This window comes from Myiozetetes cayanensis, unplaced genomic scaffold (assembly GCF_022539395.1).
Source record: "Myiozetetes cayanensis isolate MyiCay16 unplaced genomic scaffold, myiCay2020 scf16, whole genome shotgun sequence".
In the NCBI taxonomy this organism is placed as follows: Eukaryota; Metazoa; Chordata; class Aves; order Passeriformes; family Tyrannidae; genus Myiozetetes; species Myiozetetes cayanensis.
Window position 1 is genome coordinate 11,989,493 of NW_026087270.1, and position 17,820 is coordinate 12,007,312.

At 58.2% G+C, this 17,820-nt stretch overlaps 2 protein-coding genes across 2 annotated transcripts in view; one reads left to right on the forward strand and one right to left on the reverse strand.

Annotated features, from left to right (window-relative positions):
* GSE1 (Gse1 coiled-coil protein) overlaps positions 1 to 10,817 on the forward strand; it is a 100,842-nt gene extending 90,025 nt beyond the window's left edge. Inside the window, 14 exon segments of the mRNA XM_050311699.1 lie at positions 1,239 to 1,417; positions 1,557 to 1,754; positions 1,976 to 2,167; positions 2,540 to 2,718; positions 2,721 to 2,861; positions 3,282 to 3,606; positions 5,268 to 5,848; positions 6,456 to 6,568; positions 6,925 to 7,195; positions 7,336 to 7,443; positions 7,576 to 7,947; positions 8,537 to 8,818; positions 9,185 to 9,288; positions 9,963 to 10,817. Of these exon segments, the coding sequence (XP_050167656.1) occupies positions 1,239 to 1,417; positions 1,557 to 1,754; positions 1,976 to 2,167; positions 2,540 to 2,718; positions 2,721 to 2,861; positions 3,282 to 3,606; positions 5,268 to 5,848; positions 6,456 to 6,568; positions 6,925 to 7,195; positions 7,336 to 7,443; positions 7,576 to 7,947; positions 8,537 to 8,818; positions 9,185 to 9,288; positions 9,963 to 10,097 (3,180 nt within the window). The 3' untranslated portion in view covers positions 10,098 to 10,817.
* Positions 10,818 to 12,875: 2,058 nt separating this feature from the next.
* Positions 12,876 to 17,214, reverse strand: GINS2 (GINS complex subunit 2). The gene is made up of 5 exons (XM_050311738.1): positions 17,022 to 17,214; positions 16,293 to 16,407; positions 15,330 to 15,429; positions 14,125 to 14,251; positions 12,876 to 13,600 (listed from the first exon to the last, which is right to left on the reverse strand). Exons 1-5 carry the CDS (start codon positions 17,109 to 17,111, stop codon positions 13,475 to 13,477), a joined length of 558 nt encoding a protein of 185 aa, XP_050167695.1. The 5' UTR covers positions 17,112 to 17,214; the 3' UTR covers positions 12,876 to 13,474.
* Between the last annotated feature and the right edge of the window lie 606 nt (positions 17,215 to 17,820).

The window sequence follows — 17,820 nt, forward strand, 5'->3', positions numbered from 1 at the left end:
AAGAAGCATCGTTAGTGGTTCTCCTCTCCTCCGCATGCTACAAGCAGATTCCCGGGGGGATTATGCCACTTGGAAAGACTAATTAAACCACAAAGCGGAGAGAGGCAGGGGTAGGGGATGCGAAACGCCGAGGACGGGGGAGGAAAATAAATGGAACCTGATCCCCGGGTGCTCGGAGGGGTATGTGGGGTGTCCGGGTGCTCCCCACCCCCGTGTCCCCTCTGTGTCCCCCCCGTGCTGCCTCTCCCTGGCGCGGGGGTAACCGAGCGTGGTTATTGTGTGGCAGAGCCGCGCTCGCAGCGTGACGCCCCGAGACGGGAGGTAATTAGAGCAGAGCCTGGCACGCACAATGAGCCTGTTCCGTGCAGGCGGCAGAGGTGGCGGGAAGGGGGGGACACGGCGCCCTTTGTGCCGGTCGTGGTGACCTTGGGGCTGTCCCTAATGGTTGGGGACTTGCGACTTGCCCTGGAGGGTCTGGGGAGCAGGATGGGATGGGATGGGATGGGATGGGATGGGATGGGGAGGGCTGGACGGGTGGGGAATGCTGTGGGTGTTGCCATCCTCCTGCTGAGCTGCTAAACAGAGAAGGTGCAATGAAAAGGAATCAATTTTAAACCCAAGCTTGTCTTGCTGGAGGCCACCCTCTTAGCTGTCAGCCCCTGCAGGCTCCCTTGTCACCCCAAGTGGTCCCCATTGCTGGGGGTGCCTCCTCAGCTGAAGAGAGAGACCATCCTAGCACTGGGGATGGGAGCTAATGGGAGATGGCTGAGGCCCCATGTCAGGGTGGGGGTGTTGATGCCAGAGGGGAGCTGGGAGGATTCCAGGCTGACCCCTGGGTTATGGCTGTTATCAAAGCCTGGCTGGATTTCCCCTGCCTGTGTCCTCCCTGGATGATTAATGGCTCTGGAGAACAAAGCGGCCCATAAATCTCCAGGCAGGTAATTACGGGTGTCCTGCCCTCAGCTATTCCCAGGCTTCAGCACCCCTTTCCCACTGGTGCCCCCCTAGTGTAGACCCCCAGACCCTAACACCCCTCCAGCTGTACTTCCAAAGCCTGGATGCAGGGGGATGCTCTGATGGGTGCATTCTCCCTTGGGTACTGGTACCAGTCAGGGATCCCTCTGAGCACACTGGGAACCCACTGGGGGTCTCTGGGTGGGGACACAGCAGGGACACCCCATCCCTGTGCCATTCCCTAATGCCCATCTTGGCGTTCCTGCCCCTTTGCCTTCCAGCAGGAAGCAGGGTCACGAGGCAGCAGCAGCAGCGCCGCCCGCGAACGCCTCATCTCGGAGCCCCCACTCACACAGGAGAAAGCAGGGGGTCCCACGGTCCCCTCCCACCTCCTGGGGACACCCTACTCCTTCGGGCTGCCCCCCAGCTCCGTGGTCCAGGACTCCCGCTTCCCGCCTCTCAAGTGAGTCTGGTCAGAATGGATGGGGCACGAGGGGTTGCAGGATGCAGGTGTCCACTGCAAGCTCTTGTCCCATCCTGGGGGGGTCACATCTCCCCAGGGGGGCAGGGTGGGGTGGTGACCATCTCCCTGCCCCCTCCAGCTTGCAGCGGCCGGTCCACCACGTGGTGCCTCCCAGCGCAGTCACCGAGGATTACCTGCGGAGCTTCCGTCCCTACCACACGGCCGAGGACCTCCGCATGTCCTCCCTGCCGCCCCTCGGCCTCGACCCGGCCACTGCTGCTGCCTACTACCACCCCAGCTACCTGACACATCACCCCTTCCCGCATCCTGCCTTCAGGTGGGCACCTCCGGACCTCGGGATCCCAGAGAGGTGCTGGAGGAGGAGCCCTTTGGGGCTGGGGAATGGGGAGCGTGATCCACAAAGGACGGTTGGCCTGTGCTGGGGAGCATTTTGGGGCTCTCCAGCACCTTCTCCCAGCAGAAGGTGGTCCTCATCCAGTTCCCATGTGGGGAACTGGGGGGGTTCTGTGCTCCTCCTGAGCATCCCTGTCTTCCCAGGATGGACGAGTCGTACTGCCTGTCGGCACTGCGGTCCCCCTTCTACCCGCTGCCAGCACCGGGCTCGCTGCCACCCCTGCACCCCTCGGCCATGCACCTGCACCTCTCGGGGGTACGGTACCCCCCAGAGCTCTCCCACTCCTCCCTCTCCGCCCTCCAGTCCGAGCGCATCTCCAGCCTCGCTGCCGAGAGGTATAGAGGGGCTGGTGGGTGGTGGGGATGGGTTTGGGGTGCTCCAGGGGATTCTGACAGGCATCTGAGAGTTTTAGGGTGTCCCACAGGGTGCTGACAGAGATCTGAGTATTTGGGGGTGTTCCAGAGGATGCTGACAAGTGACTGGGGGCAGTTTGAGGGTGCTTCAAGGGATTCTGACAGATGGCCAAGGGTTGTTTGGAGGTGCTTTGGGGAAAGTCTGCATGTCTGGGAGCACTCCAGGGAACGCTGACAGGCATGGGAACAGGCTTGGAGGTGTTCTAGGGGATGGTGACAGGCATCTGGGAGTGGTTTTGGGGTGCTCCAGGGGACGTTTGGGGTTGGTGCTTTTCTTATTGGCTTTCTTTGCAGGCTGCAAATGGATGAAGAGCTGCGGCAGCGGGAGCGGGAACGGGAACGGGAGCGGGAGAAGGAGCGGGAACGAGAAGCCGACCGGGAGCGGGAGAAGGAGCGGGAACGGGAACGAGAACGTGAGAAGGAGCTGGAACGCGAGCGGGAAAAGGAGCGGGAGCGGGAGCTGGAGAGGCAGCGGAGCGTGCCCGGGAGAAGGAGCTGAGCATGGTGAAAGCCATGGAGGGGCCCTTCCTGCCTGTGGCAGAGCTGCACGGGCTGCGGGGACACCCGGCTGAGGAGCGGGGCAAACCAGCAGAGCCGCTGGCACCCAGCAGACCAGGTAATGTCCCCACGGGTGACACTGGAGGAGTTGCTGCCTTTGGCACAGCTTGCCTTGGTCCTCTCTCCCCTCCAGATGGCAAAGCCATGGAGGTCAGTGGCTCTGGGAGGTGGCTGGGGATGGAACTGGGCTCTCCTGGCTGCCAGCTTGCTTTGCCAAGAGCCCAGCTGCGGTGGCTCGGAGCAGCAGTGTGGTGCCTGTGCCATCTGACTTGGTCTGGGGTGGCACCATGCCCAGTGCTGAGCACGGTGGGCAGCTGGGCTGGCAGTGAAAGGGCAGCACCCTGTGCTGAGCTCCAGCCCCACAGCTTTGGGTCCCTCCCGCCCACAGGGGTCCTCACCCCAACATTCCCTGATAGCCACCCATGGGTATCCCCCTCTTTCCATGCCCTGACTCTCCATCGCCCCTTTTCCAACACAGACAAACTCAAGGACTCGGTACTGCCGACGCCAAAGCCCATCCAGCACCCTCTGCATCCACCACCGGGCTCCCACCACCCAGTTCCCAGCCTTATCCCCAACCACAGCGTGTTCCCACTGCCGGGGAGCAGCGCGGCCACGGCACTGCTCATCCACCGCACCAACGAGGAGGAGAAGTGGCTGGCCCGGCAGCGCCGGCTGCGCCAGGAGAAGGAGGATCGGCAGTCCCAAGTCTCGGAGTTTCGGCAACAAGTGCTGGAGCAGCACCTGGACATGGGGCGTGTCCCGAGCCAGCCTGAGCCCGAGCACCGGCCTGAGCATCCCAGGTAGGGATGATGCCAGCCTTGTTCCAGGGATGGAGACTTCCCCTAAAACTGAGCTGCATTTTCCCATGCTGCAGCTTTCTTTGCAGTAATATCCGTATCTTAAACTGGGGAGGGACTTTGGACAAGGGAATGGAATGATAGGACAAGGGGGAATGGCTTTAAATGAGAAAAGGGCAGGTTTAGATTAGATACTGGGGAAAAATTCTTCTGTCAGAGTGGTGAGGCCCTGGCACAGGTTGCCCAGAGAAACTGTGGCTGCCCCACCCTTAGAAGTGTTCAAGGCCAGGTTGGACGGGGCTTGGAGCAACCTGGTCTAGTGGAAGGTGTCCTTGCCCATGGCAGGGGATTGGAACAAGATGAGATTTAAGGTCCCTTCATCCCAAACCACCAAACCATTCCATGGTGCCGTGATATGATGACCTATAGGTTTTCTTCCCCGAGCCCATGGCTGTGCCCACAGAGTTGTAGGTAGCTCTGCCCCCTTCCCAGGTATCCATCACCCTGCAGCCGTGCCCTTTGCTCCTCACACGTCCCTGTGAGCCGAAGCCATGGTGGCCGGGCGGGCGCCAGCAGGTCCCTGCCAGGCAGTGCCAGCCAGGCCGGCTGTGCTGGCAGCGTCCAGCATTCCCGGTGCCCGACATCTGCGCGGCGGCAGGCGATGAGCCCGGGAGGTGGCCGGGGGCCAGTGGCGAGTGGCCAGGTGCTACCCAGCCACCGGCACTGCTAATTGCAGCTCCCCCCTTCCCGTGCAGCGGGGCCAGACACTGGGATGCCTCGTTTGGGGGGCACCTGCGCCTAGCCTGGGCAGTTTGGGGGGGCAGCAGAGTGTGCCTGCACCCCGTGGTTGATTGACAAGGGCTGGCTCGCCCCCGTTGCTGAGCATTTAAGCGGTGCGGGCTCATCCAGCCAGCTCTGCCGCCTGCTCCCTTTGTTATTTTTGGGTATCCAGGGGATTAGCGCAGCTCATCAAGGATAATAAGGAGCGGATCATGGGGCGGCACAAAGGCGAGCGCCCGCTGCAGGCTCCTTCCCCCATCCGCTCCTCCCACCCAAACCGGAGAGGAGGTAGCAAGGTCACCCCGAAACACCTGCAGCCAGGGATGCTCCATCCTTATCCCACATCCAGCGGGGAGGGAGAGGGACTGATCCCAGAGGGCAGGTGGTGCTCCCCGCTGGCGGTGACACGATGGCGGCTGAGCTGAACCCACTGCTCCGTGTGCGGAGCTCCAGGGCGCTGGAGCGGAAAAGCGTTAAATGCACAGCTTGGGCACATGAAATATTTATCCCGCTAACGGACTGGCTCTGGCTCCAGCTGTCAGAGAAGGGCTGCACTGGGGCACTGCCCTGGCTGCCGGAGCTGTGCCAGGACTAGTGGATCTCTTGTCCCCATGCGGGGGTTAAGCCTGGGGTCTCCTGCCCAGCACCCTGGGGATGCAGCCACATCCCTGCCCAACCCACCCACACGCTGCCTTAACTCTGCCCCCATCTCTCAGGTTGGTGGCACAGGAGGGGACAAGTGTGGCAGCCCCACATGCAGAAACCTCTCTAGGTGGCCCTAACTGGCACGTTTCTCCCCTAGAATCCCCTGGTGCTGGGGTGCTGCCAGCTCTCTGGTGGCAGTGCTGGCTCCTCACCTCTCCGGTCCTTTCCTCTCCCTGCAGGTCGGGATCGAGCCGCCACGAGCCAAGCAGCCGGGAGCCAGGGCAGCACTTCGGTGGGCCCCCACCACTCATCTCCCCCAAACCCCAGCACCACCCCGTCACCACGTCCCTCTGGAACCCCGTCTCGCTGATGGAGAATCCCCCTGATCCCCCACGGCGCCTCCCTGAGCCCCACACCCTCCACGGCCACCCGGCCCCCTTCGAGCCCAGCCGTCAGGGCATCCCACTGGTGAAGGTGGAGAGGGTCTTCTGCCCTGAGAAGATGGAGGAAGGGGCAAGGAAGAGGGATGCTCTGGAGAAATACCCCCCAGGACGGGAGCCCGGTGCCCCGGAGCACGGGGGCTTCACCCACACCCCCTTCCTAGCTGAGCTGGAAAAGTCCACTCAGAGCATCCTGAGCCAGCAGAGACCCCCGACCACCCCCTTCCCTGAGGCCACCAAGCCCAGCTCGCCCTACCGGCCCCCCCAGCCCCGCGCCCAGGACCCCATGTACATCTACGACGAGTTCGTGCAGCAGCACCGCAGGCTGGTCAGCAAACTGGACCTGGAGGAGCGCCGGCGGCGGGAGGCCCGGGAGAAAGGTGAGGGACCGGGGATGCCCCCACTGGCACCGGGACCTTGCGGTGGGGGAGCAGCCAGGGGGTCTCCCGGGGATGCCACAGCTCCCACATCCGAGCGGCTCGGTAAACCCTCCGCTCCAGACATGCCCAATTAATAAATGATGAACTGAGGCTAATAAGTGGGTTTTAAATATTAATGGGACTGTGCAAGCAGGGACAGCGGTGGTGAGGAGGAGATGGAGCGCTTGTAAGGGGGCTGGTGTTGCTGTCCCCCCTCTGTTGTGTTTTGGGACTCAGCCACAGCCTCCCTCCTGCCCTGCCCCGTTGACCCCTGGCCACCCATCCCATAGTGGTGCCAAGTGGGGACACAGGGGTGAGCGATGCCCTCCAAGGTCCCCTGGCTGGTGGAGGGGGGGACAGGACAACTCAACATTGAGTTGCACTTCCCGTCCTCCTGGGCCCCACATTGGACCCCCACTGCTCCCCCCTGCCATCCCACCCCACTGCACCAGCACTCTGCTGCACCCCCATCCCCAGTGGGGTCCCAACAGATTCTAGAAGATTTCCTGGGATCCCAGAAGGTCCCTGTGGTGTCCCCTGTCTCAGGGCAGCCTCTCCCCATCCCCAGGGTACTACTATGACCTGGACGACTCCTGTGATGACAGCGATGAGGAGGAGGTGCGGGCCCATCTCCGCTGTGTGGCCGAGCAGCCCCCGCTGAAGCTGGACACGTCCTCTGAGGTACTGATGGCACTCCCTGTCCCTTCCTGGTCCCCCCTGTCCCTGTTCTCTGGAGGAGCAGCCCCTCCTCAACACCAGCTCCAGTGTTGTGCTGAAGCCACTATCTTCAGCTGGCTGCAGAGGCACTGCAGGGTTAGGGATGAGGATGGGGATGGCGATGGAGGTAAGGGAATGGAGATGAGAATGGGGATGGGGGTGAGGAGGGGGATTGGAATGAGGAGGAGAGTGGGGCTGAGGATGAGAATGGAAACAGAAATAAAGATGAGGATGGGAATGGGGATGAGGATTAAGATGGAGACGAGGATGGGGACTGTTCTGGGGATGACCCTGCTCTGCTCTCCCCCTTATCGCCCCAGAAGCTGGAGTTCCTGCAGCTCTTTGGCCTCACCACGCAGCAGCAGAAGGAGGAACTGCTGAGCCAGAAGCGGCGCAAACGCCGGCGGATGCTGCGGGAGCGGAGCCCTTCGCCGCCCACGGTGCAGAACAAGCGCCGCACGCCCTCCCCGCGCCTCCCGCTCTCCACTCGCTACAGCCCCGACGAGATGAACAACAGCCCCAACTTCGAGGAGAAGAAGCGCTTCCTCACCATCTTCAACCTCACGCACATCAGCGCCGAGAAGAGGAAAGGTAACAGCCATGCCCCGCGCACGCCCCGGGGCTGGGCCCCGCTCCCCGGTTTGGGGGTGCCACAGAGGGGTCCTACCTGGGCCCGTGAGCTTGCTCTGCTGAGCAGAGGCTACACTAAACCTCAGCTTCCCATACCACAGACAAGGAGAAGCTGGTGGAGATGCTCCAGGCCATGAAGCAGAAGACCACGCCGGCCGCCGTGGTGGTGAAGAGCTCCCCGCGGGACAGCCCCAATGCCCCCACCACTGGTAAGCACCCTAAACCCTTCCCTGGCTCTCAGCCGGCTGGGAACATCCCTGCCTGCTGAGATGAGGGCACAGCTTTGCCTTGAGGGTCACACAGAGTCCTGACTGCAACCATCACTCCTCTTCTTTCCAAAGAGCCACCAGTGCCGCCGCTCCTACTGGATCCGGATAAACCTGTGGGCATCGCCGTCTCCGTGCCAGAGGTGCCGAAGACGATGGAGCCCGGCAGGTTGGACCAGCTGAGACCCCAGGAGCTATCGAGGGCCAAGGACTCGGGCACTGTACCGGCGGAGAAGCCCCGACTGAGCGATGGGCACCCTGGGAAGAAGGCGCTGAGCATCCTCAGCTACGTCAGGGGTCCCCTGCCCAAGGACATCCCAGTGCCACTGTCACACAGCATGAATGGCAAGAGCAAGCCCTGGGAGCCCTTCATTGCTGAGGAGTTTGCCCATCAGTTCCACGAGTCAGTGCTGCAGTCCACGCAGAAGGCGCTGCAGAAGCACAAAGGTAACAGGAAGCACAAATCACAAAATCCCAGGATCTCTGAGGTTGGAAAAGATCTCTGAGATTACTGAGTCCAACCTGTGCCTGATCCCCACCCAGCCCAGAGCACTGAGTGCCATGTCCAGTTGTTCCTTGAACACCTCCAGGGATGGGGACTCCACCACCTTCCTGGGCAACCCTTCCAATATTTAGCAACCCTTTCAGTAAAGAAATTCTTCCTGATGTCCAGAAAAAAAAGTAGGAATGTGGGAAGCTGTCTGGGTGGCACTGCTATAGCACCCTTTTGTCCCCCCACCAGGGTTTGTCACCATGAACCTCGCTGGAGCACCCCTGGAGCTCATTTATGAAGCCAAAAACAAGGCACTGGGATAACCCAGATCCAACCCCCCCCCCAAACTCATTGAATTCAATGAGTGAGACAAATAAAGCTGCTGCAGTGCACGGGGAGTGATGAAAACCCACGAAAAGTGCTGTAGCCCCCCCAAAAGTCCAGGGAGGGTGGAATAAATGCCTTGAGGGGAGCATCCCTCTTGGAAGGTGGCACTGGGGGGCGCGGGGATCAGGTCAGGGGGCTGACTCTGGATGCCCACAGGGGGGACGGCAGCGCTGACAGCGGAGCAGAACCACAAGCTCGACGCCTCCATCCACTACAACATCCCAGAGCTCCAGGCGTCCACCCGCCTGGCCGGGCCCCCACACAACGGCACGGCCGAGGGACCCCTACCCCATCGGGCACTGCCCCCCCTGCCCCGCGACTCGGCCTCCGAGGAAGAGGACGAGGAGGAGGAGGAGGAGGAAGAGGAGGAAGACTACCCCAGGCCCAAGTGGCAAGGGATCGAGGCAATTTTTGAAGCTTACCAGGAACATATAGAAGGTAGGGGGGCAGGGCGGGCCACGGAGGGTAAACCCCCACTTTGTGCCTCGGTTTCCCCTCAGAGGCATCTCTGGTTCCCGCTGGGATGGGCGGGGGAAGCACTGGTGGATCTCCAGCACTGCAGGAGAAGCACGAAAGCAACAGGCACTGGAGAAAAGTGATCTATATGTGAAAAGTCAGTGTATTCACAGCTGTCCAGCGTCCTCCTAGCGGGACCCAGAGGTTCCCTGTGGGCAGTGCAGGGGCTGGGGATGCTCTGGTGTGCTGGGGGCAATCGCTGCCTCGAGCAGGGCTGGCCAGGCTCCTCTGTGCCAGGCCTGGAGCCGGAGGAGCCGGTGCTCAGCCCCTCTCTTTTGGATCCTGCAGAACAAAACCTGGAGCGCCAAGTGCTGCAGACGCAGTGCCGGCGGCTGGAGGCCCAGCACTACAGCCTGAGCCTGACGGCGGAGCAGCTGTCGCACAGCATGGCGGTGAGTGGGCACGGGCACCCCCTCCTCCTGGGCACTGAGGGCTGCGCAGTCCTCCTGGGCATCTGGTCTCTGTGGGATCCCCAATCCTTCTGGGCACTGGGCTTCTGAGGCACCCGATCCTCCCGTAGCACATCCATCCCTGCAGTGTCCTGTTCCTGCAGCGCCAATCCCTGCAGTTCCCATCCCTGAGCGCTGCAGTGCCCATTCCCTGAAGCGCCCCATCCCTCGTAATGGCCCCCACCCTATTCCCTCCACCCTATGCCACAGGCAACCACATTTGCCTTGGGGCATCCAGGTAAGTCCAGAACCCCACAAGGGATCCCATTCTCTGCAGTGCCCCATTCCCTGCAGTTCCCATTCCCTGTAGTTCTCATCACTGCAGTGTCCAAACACAGCAGTGCCCATCCCTGCACTCCCTGTTCCCTCCGCTGCCCATTCCCTGCGCTGCCCCAGTCTTTGCAGTGCCCATCCCTGCACTGCCCATTCCCTGCACTGCCCAGGTCTTTGCACTGCCCATTGCCTGCACTGCCCCATCCCCTGCTGTGTCCCAAACCCTGCAGTGCCCATCCCCTCCACCGCCCCTCACCCTATGTTCCCCAGGCAACCCACATCCCCTGCTGCACAAACACTTCCCCACTGCCCCCTGACCATTCCCTGTCCCTGGCTGTCCACAGGAGCTGAGGACCCAGAAGCAGAAGATGGTGTCGGAGCGGGAACGCCTGCAAGCCGAGCTGGATCACCTGCGGAAGTGCCTTGCCTTGCCTGCAATGCAGTGGTCTAGGGGTTATTTCAAGGGGTATCCCAGGTGACGCTCCTTGGGCCAGGCCGAACATATAGTCTAGAAATAATAATCTATTTTATTACCTTGAATATTTAATATTTTTCACTGGGAGGTTTGAAGCTAAAAAAAATAAAATTAAAAAAAAAAAAAAAAAAGAACATTAATAATAAAAAGAAGAAAAAAAAAAAAAGAAGAAGAAATAAATAAATAAATAAACGGAGAATGTGCCATGCATGAAGCAAAGGAGCACGGGAGCCGGGAGCCCATCCCACGGCCAGCAGCCCCCGGCCTGTCCCCTCCTGTCCCCTCCTCCGGGGGGGGGCCACGGCGCTGCAGCCCCCCCCTTCCACCCACCCACACTTTATAATGCTCATTTTTTGTTGGTTCTTTTGGGTTTTTTTTCTAAAAAAGGAGAAAAAAAAAAAAAAAAAGGACAATTAAAGTCTCCACCGACAACACTAAAGCCGGCGGAGCCCCGTGGGGCCGGGTGCTGCCGAGCCCCCCGCTCCCAGCACGGCACCCCCGTCCCGGGGTTTCCACTGGAAATGCACTTCGCTATCAAAAAATAAAGTCAATAAACTGGTTGAAGGTCCCTTTTTGTTCCTGGTTGGCGGGGAAGGGGCAGGGACACGCACGGGGTCACCTTGTCACCCCCCCTTTGGGATTGAACAGTCAAAAAAAAAAAAGAAAAAAAAGGTGCTTCAGCCTTGTACTGTGTATATATATTAAAAAACAACAAAGTTTTGTATGTTTTTATTGCTTTAATTATTGTTATAAAAAGCTTGCATTTTTTTTTAATATGTTTCTGCTTTTTTTTCTTTTTTGTTTCCCCTTCTCCCTCCATTTTTATTTTCTTTCTGGTTTGTCGGTTTTTTTTTGTTTGTTTGTTTTTTGGCAAAAGGATTAACTTGCTTTTAGTGTTTGTACTGCTGCTGGTCAGGCCAGAAAAGATGTTGAAGTGTTTTAAAAAGAATTTAAACCCAGGAAAAATAAATCCCCTTTTCCAATGCTGTCCCACCACCAGTCCCTTGGGAAGCTGAGCCCTTCCACCCTCCCGTGTTTTGTTGGTCTTTTTTTTTTTTTTTTTACCCTTTTTCTTTGCTTTCTGGGGCATTTTCTGCTCCAGTCAGGTTGTTGTGGGTGTCACCGTGCTGGGTGGTGTCTCAGCCTTGAACAGTCTCCACCTGCCAAATTCAAAACCCAAAGGAATTGCGCCGAGAGGGCTGGAGTGGAGGGTTGGGGGGTGGGTGACACTGGGGTGTCCTTGTCCCTCTTCCCAAAATATCAAGACAATCAGAGCAGTGCTAAGGCAGTTTGGGCAGGGGGAAAGAGGATCTCTGTGGGTCTTTTGGTGGCACCATGGGGACATTCCTGGTTGAGCTGTGCCTGCTGGCGGGCAGGGATGTCTTGGTGCCACCAGGATGGGGTGACAGGGTCAGGCTTGGTGCCATTTTTAGCCTCTCTCTAACCCATCGTGTGCTCCAACTCCCCTGGGGGAGCCTTTTTTTTTATTATTATTATTTTTAAATTATTTATTATAAATTGTTTTTAATTCGCCACGAGACCGGCTCACATCTCCAGGAAAAGGTGACCTCTGCTTCCTGCTTTAAATTCCCTTGTTGCACTTGCAAAGAAAGCATTAACCCTCCCCAACCCCCCTCTGCTCCCCGCTCTCCCATTGGCTTCACCAAATATAAAAAGCTGTGCAAGATTAAAAAGCAAAATGCCCTTGTGACAGAAATTAGTTTAATCTTTTTTAAATCCCCAATTGCCTCGCCAGCCTCTGGCCTCGCTGCTGCCAACTCTGGGCTTCACAGGGAATTTTAACACGGCAAAATACTCGTTGCTGCACTCTTTTCCCTTCCTGTGTGCTGTGGTGGAGGGGGAAGAAGCCAGGGATGGAAAATCGTTGGCAGTTTATCCCTCATGGTGATGAGGAGCATGGCTGGGATGTAGCCTCGCTTTGTAGCACCTCCTGTCCTGACTTTCTGTCCTCACCAGCCCAGAATCAAGTTTTTTGGACCAATTTCTCAGCATTTCTCCTCCCCTTGGGGCTGTGGTGAGCGGTCGTGTCCGTACACACCCCGTGCAGAATTGCTGGAGCAGCTGTGCCAGAGCCTGGGATGCCTGGGAGGAGGGAAAGGAAGGCAGAACCCGCTGGGGGCAGGTTAGATGCTGTCAAAGAATGCAAAAAAAAAAAAAAAAAACCACCCAAAAAAGGAGAAAAACCAACCCTAAACATGTTCAAAGTGTACTTGTTGGAATTAATTGTAATGTAATATATTATTTGTTGAATGTAGTAATTAGGTATTTATGAATATATTGCTGTAATTTCTGAAAACATCCAAAAACCAAAATAAACTCTTCCACAATGACGGCAACGGATTCTTTCTCCGCCGCCGGCGATGGGAACGCAGCCCTGCTCCGAGCATTCCCAGCCCTGCTCCAAGCATTCCCAGCAGCTCCTGCCATCATTCCTGCTGTCCCAGCCCTTTGGGGACGCAGCAGAGGCAGGCAGGGCACAGATGGCAGCAGGAGCCTGGCCCAGATGCTCAGGGAAGGGCAGCGCTCGCAGCCTGGCACCCTCGGGCTCGAGGAATAATTACATCTGCCATCAGCACAGCCTGGCTCCGGCCAGGATCCTGCCAGGATCCTGCCCTGGATCCTGCCCTTGCCTGTCTCTCTGCCGCAGGGAATCAGGGCTGGAGCCAAAGGAGAGAGCTGCAGGTTCTTCCAAGCATTGTTTAACCCGTGTGTGTGACACCACACAGGGATTAATTTGATGCCGTTCACCCAGCTGCAATTATTTTTATTATTATTTTTATTATTTTTTTTATACACAGTTGCAGATTAAAAAAAGCAAAATATTTAAAAAAAAAAACAAAACCAGTCAGATGTATGTTTCTCAATAGCCTGGCTTTGGAGAGGGAATACCATTTTCTTTTGTCCTCCAAAGAGCAGATGGATCTGCTTCCCAGCTGATCTCCCCAGCAGACACCTCATTGCCGGCACATCTTCCCCTTTTTTTTTTTTTTTTTCCCAAGGCTCTGAGAAAATCCATGGCGAAGCACCGCCTCTAAATTTATGGCTTTCAAGGCAGTGTGTGGCCTGTGCTGCCCTCAGAAGTTCCCTCGCTGAAGTACAACCACAGGAGAGAGCCCGCCCAGCCTCATTAGAGCCCTGCAAGGCACCTCCCGCACCGAGCCCCAGAGAGGCTCCCAGACAGGCTCCCAGGGACGCTCCGGTGCCATCGGAGCAATTCCCACCCGGCTGTGAGGCCGTGCAGCTGCTGCCGAGGGGGAATGAGGGTTGGGAGGCGTCGGGAGGTCTGTGCAGGGAGGTGGGGACTGGCCAGATGAAGGGCCAGGGCTGAGGAGCAGAGCCCTGCTCCCTTCCAGTTCCCGCTCAGAAATCCTGGGAGTGGGCACTCTCCCCAGGCTGGAGGTTAGTCCGGAGCTTGTACATGTGATCCAAGGCTTGGGTAAGAAAAGTCCCGGTCGTGTTGATCTCCATCAAGGTTAAGTTATCCAGCTAAAAGGGGAAGTAACAGAGTCTTGGGAAGCAGCAGACGGCAAGGCACTTGGGAAGCAGCTCGCAGCCCACACTTCCCCTTGGATGACATTCCAAGGGACCAACCCAGCTGCCACCCCAGTCAGGAGGAGCACCTGAGCACCAAGAACACCGTTTCAAGAGCATTCCCCATCCCTGGAAGTGTTCGAGGTCAGGCTGGAAAGGGCTTGGAGCAACCTGGTCTAGTGGAAGGTGTCCCTGCCCATGGCAGGGGTTGGAACTACACCTTTAATACCCCTTCCAACCCAAACCATTCCACGATTCTCTGGTTTCCATAAGGCACAGGAAGCTGCCACAAGCCCGAAAAGAGAGGGTTCAACAAACACGGCTTGAGCTCCCAACTGACGCACCGACAGCACAGGAAAAACATGCCCCAGCCAGCCTTTTCCCAGCAGCTCATTCCCCATCCGCCACCATCCCACACGGCAGCTGGAGCCCTCCCAGCCTGGCTCTGTCAGGGCCATCCCAGCACGCCCCCAGCACACCTTGGCGTGAGCCTCCTGCTGCCGCACGAAGCTGTCCGCGGACAGCCGCAGCTTGGCCATCCTCGTATCCCACGTGTCCTTCACCAGCGTCCGGATCTCGTCGGCTTTGGGGATGTTGTCTGAGGCACTAGAAAAGGGAAAGGAAAGAGAGGATCAGAACAGGCTGCAAGGGACGTGTATGTTGTGTCACCGGCGTTAGGTCACGCTGGCAGCGCCTCACCCCTCCGAGGCGCTCGCAGAGCAGTTTGCTACGGAGGAAAAAACCTGCAACTCCACATTAAAATCCAGCCTGGTACTTGTGCTGCTGGGATTTCTGGGATGGTTTATTTACCCAGGAATGCTCAGCTCTTATGCAGCATCTGGTTCTCGCTAGAATCCTTCTGCTCTGTAATTGCCCAGCTGGTGCGAGGTGCACGGAGGGCCAATAACCCGGCCAAAGTCACGGGCAGCCAGGGAATCAAAGGGCTTGGCCGCGATTAAAGCCCCGGCTCGGGGCTCCCGGGGCTCCATCAGGGAGAATTAAGCTGAAAGGGCTGTGTGAGATGTGCCACATCGTCCCATTAAGGCCGTTCAGCGCTGCCATAAGGACCTTGAGAGATCCGATCGATTCGCACGGACAGAGCTGTCAGGGTTGTTGTAGCGTGAGGGAGGGAGCTGCAAGCCAAGAGCCTCATCTCCAGAGGAAAAGCCAGAGCTGGAATGACCACCCTGCTTAATCGAGGGCTTAAAGTCACCAGAGCCCAAGCTGAGCAAAATACCAGCCAGCACATTTTACAAGTGAAATGCCTCAGCAGGCAGGAGCTCAGGCTCAGAATATCCCCGGTCTCCTGCTTCTCAGGCTGAGGAAAGAGGAGCTTTCCTCCTGAAGGAGAGCCAAGGAAGAAGCCTGGAGGGTTTAGGCTGCTGAACAGATTGCAGCCGTGGTACGTGTTGCGGATCCTCCAGGCCTCCACGCTGAGCTGCTGCTCAATAAAGCGGCACAGCCCCAATTATGAGGCCACGGAACAAGCAATCCCCAAGTTACTGAAATGCAAAGTTACCATGAGGAAACTGCTGCTGCGAAATCTTGGCAGGCTGTGAGATAAACCTCCGTTAACTCCCGCTCTTCCCGCCGCCCTCCGGGGCTGCTGCCAACCAAGGCTTGAAAGATTGTCCGTGCAAGCACGTACTTGGGTGGAAAATGCCACAGCTCAGCTCCTACTCACTAGTTCAACAGCAGCTTGGTGAGTTCCATGTAATAGGGGCTGGGCATCGGAGTGAATGTGTCCTCTTTCCGTTCCTGGTCCCGTATTTCCTCCAGTTTTCCTAAAATACAAGTAGGGATCATCAGGCATCACCAGGCCTTCAATACTCCAGGTACATTTTTATCCATCCCTGGAAACACACGTGTTATTTCTGTAGGATCAACTCTATATCCAAGTTTCAAATGATGTGAGGACAGGAAAAGGCTCCTGTGAGGAAGCACACAAGGATGCTGACAGGGACATCACAGCCTCCAAGGTCTCCCTCCTCACAGAGTGTCAACCAGAGTTATTGCCAGTGAACAAGTAACAGGACAAAGGAAATGGCCTCAAGCTGTGCCAGAGGAGGTTCAGGTCGGATACAAGGAGGAATTTCTTCACTGTGATCCAAGGTCCCCAAAGCTCCTTCTGAACAAGCCTTGTGAGATATCCAGGTACTGCTCAGAAAGACCAGTGACCACTGTTGAAGGTGTCAGGGCTGGTGATTCATCCCTGTCCTTCCTCCTCTCCAGAGGAGCAGCAGTTAAATACCTGGCTTAATTGGGAAGATGATACCTTCTTTACCATGGAATCGTGGAATGGTTTGGATTGGAAGGGACCTTAAAGCTCATCTCGATTCCACCCCCTGCCATGGCAGGGACACCTTCCACTTATCCCAGGTTGCTCCAAGTCCCGTCCAACCTGGTCTTGGACACTTCCAGGGATGGAGTAGCCACAGCTTCTCTGGGCAACCTGTGCCAGGGCCTCACCCCCCTCACAGTAAATATAAAGAATTCCAGGAGTGAAACATCAGATCTTTCTCTCTCAGTTACTTTGTGTTTTTGAATTAAACTCCCCACTAATGGTGAAAAATAGGTGTTTTTCTAATTTCATGTTTCCACTGCACCCACTGAAGGCCAGGGCTGAAGCCAAAGCCGCCATCCTCACCAACATCCATCCATTCTGGAGGAATCAGCCGACACTTCTGCCTCTGCTTCAGATTAATGGCCAACCAGACAGGCACTTCCACCGGCAAACCAGGATTGAAAGGACCCAGATCTCCCTGGAAAACAAACCACCACCTCCAATCCATCCAGATCCTTCCCCGTGCCTCCCATCCTCTCCTCTTGTTGCCAAACACCCCAGACCATCACCAATCCCCTCAGCCACTCTCCCCCAATCTCCCCAGATCCTGCCCCTCAATCCCAATCCCCTAAACCCAATCTCCCACACCTAATCCCCCCATACCCGATCCCAAGACCCACCCAGACCCTGCACTCAGTGTCCCTTGGCTCTGTCCCAAACTGCCCAGCCCTTGTCCTTGGACTCCCCTGGCCTCAAGTCCCCCCTGTCCTCCTATACCCTGACCTCCAAACCATGACCAACAAGCCCCCCCAAAGCTTTTCCAAATCTCCCCAGGCTGTTTCCCAAACAACCCCAGCCCTCCAGTCCCCCAAGCTCCTGTTCCCAGTGACCCCAGGTTCTGTCCCCCAAGCCCCCACTTCCTGACTCCCAGGCTGTGTCCCCAAGTCCCCAAGCCTACAAGCCCCCCTCCAGACCCAGCCCCGCCCGTGAGCCCCCCCGACCCTGTTTTTAGTGTCCCCTGGCTCCGTACCCCTCTCTCGACCCCCAGCCCCGCGTCTCCAAACCCGCCCCGCCCGGTCCCGCCCCGCCGACCCCGATGAGGTGAATCCGGTCCAGGCTGAAGTTGGGCACGATCGTCACCAGCTCCTTCTCGGCCAGAAACTCCACCTCGGCCGGCTCCATTCGGCGAGTGGGACGCGGGGGGGTCAGAACCCGAATTAAAACGAGATCGAACCGGGATCGAACCGGGATCGAACCGGGATCAGAGCGGGACCGCACCGGGCGCGCGCCCTCGCACCCGATTGGCTGCACGGCCCGCAGGCCCCGCCCCGTTCCCGCCGCCCGGAGCGTTTTCGCGGTCTCCGCGAGGGGGGCGGGCCCTGGCACGGCGCGGAGCGCGTTGATTGGCCCATACCCACTGTTGCCGTGGCGCACGACCCTCTGATTGGCTGCTCAGCTCATCGCGCTCTCCGGGCGGGGACCGGCGGGGGCAGGTCCGGCCCGAGGCACGGGGACCAATCACGACGCCTCTCCCGGGGCGCTCGGCCAATCAGTGCTCGGCACTTGTTGCCGGGGCGCGCGGGACTCGCGGCGGCCCCGCCCCCTCTCCCAGCGCGCCCGCCCCTGGCGCCCCCTGGCGGCCGGAACGGCAGCGCCCCCGGAGGGGGCGGGGACTCGCGGAACCCCGGCCGGGGGGACACGGGCTGGGGTGGGTGTCCATCCATCCATCCATCTATCCATATAGACCTTCCCTTCATTCATCAGCCTCTTCATCCACCCATTTCTCCATCCATCCATCCATGCCTCAATCCACCCATCCACCCACCCTCTATTCACCCACCCACCCATCCATCTAGCTACCTATGCACTCCTCCATCCCTCTCCATGCTTC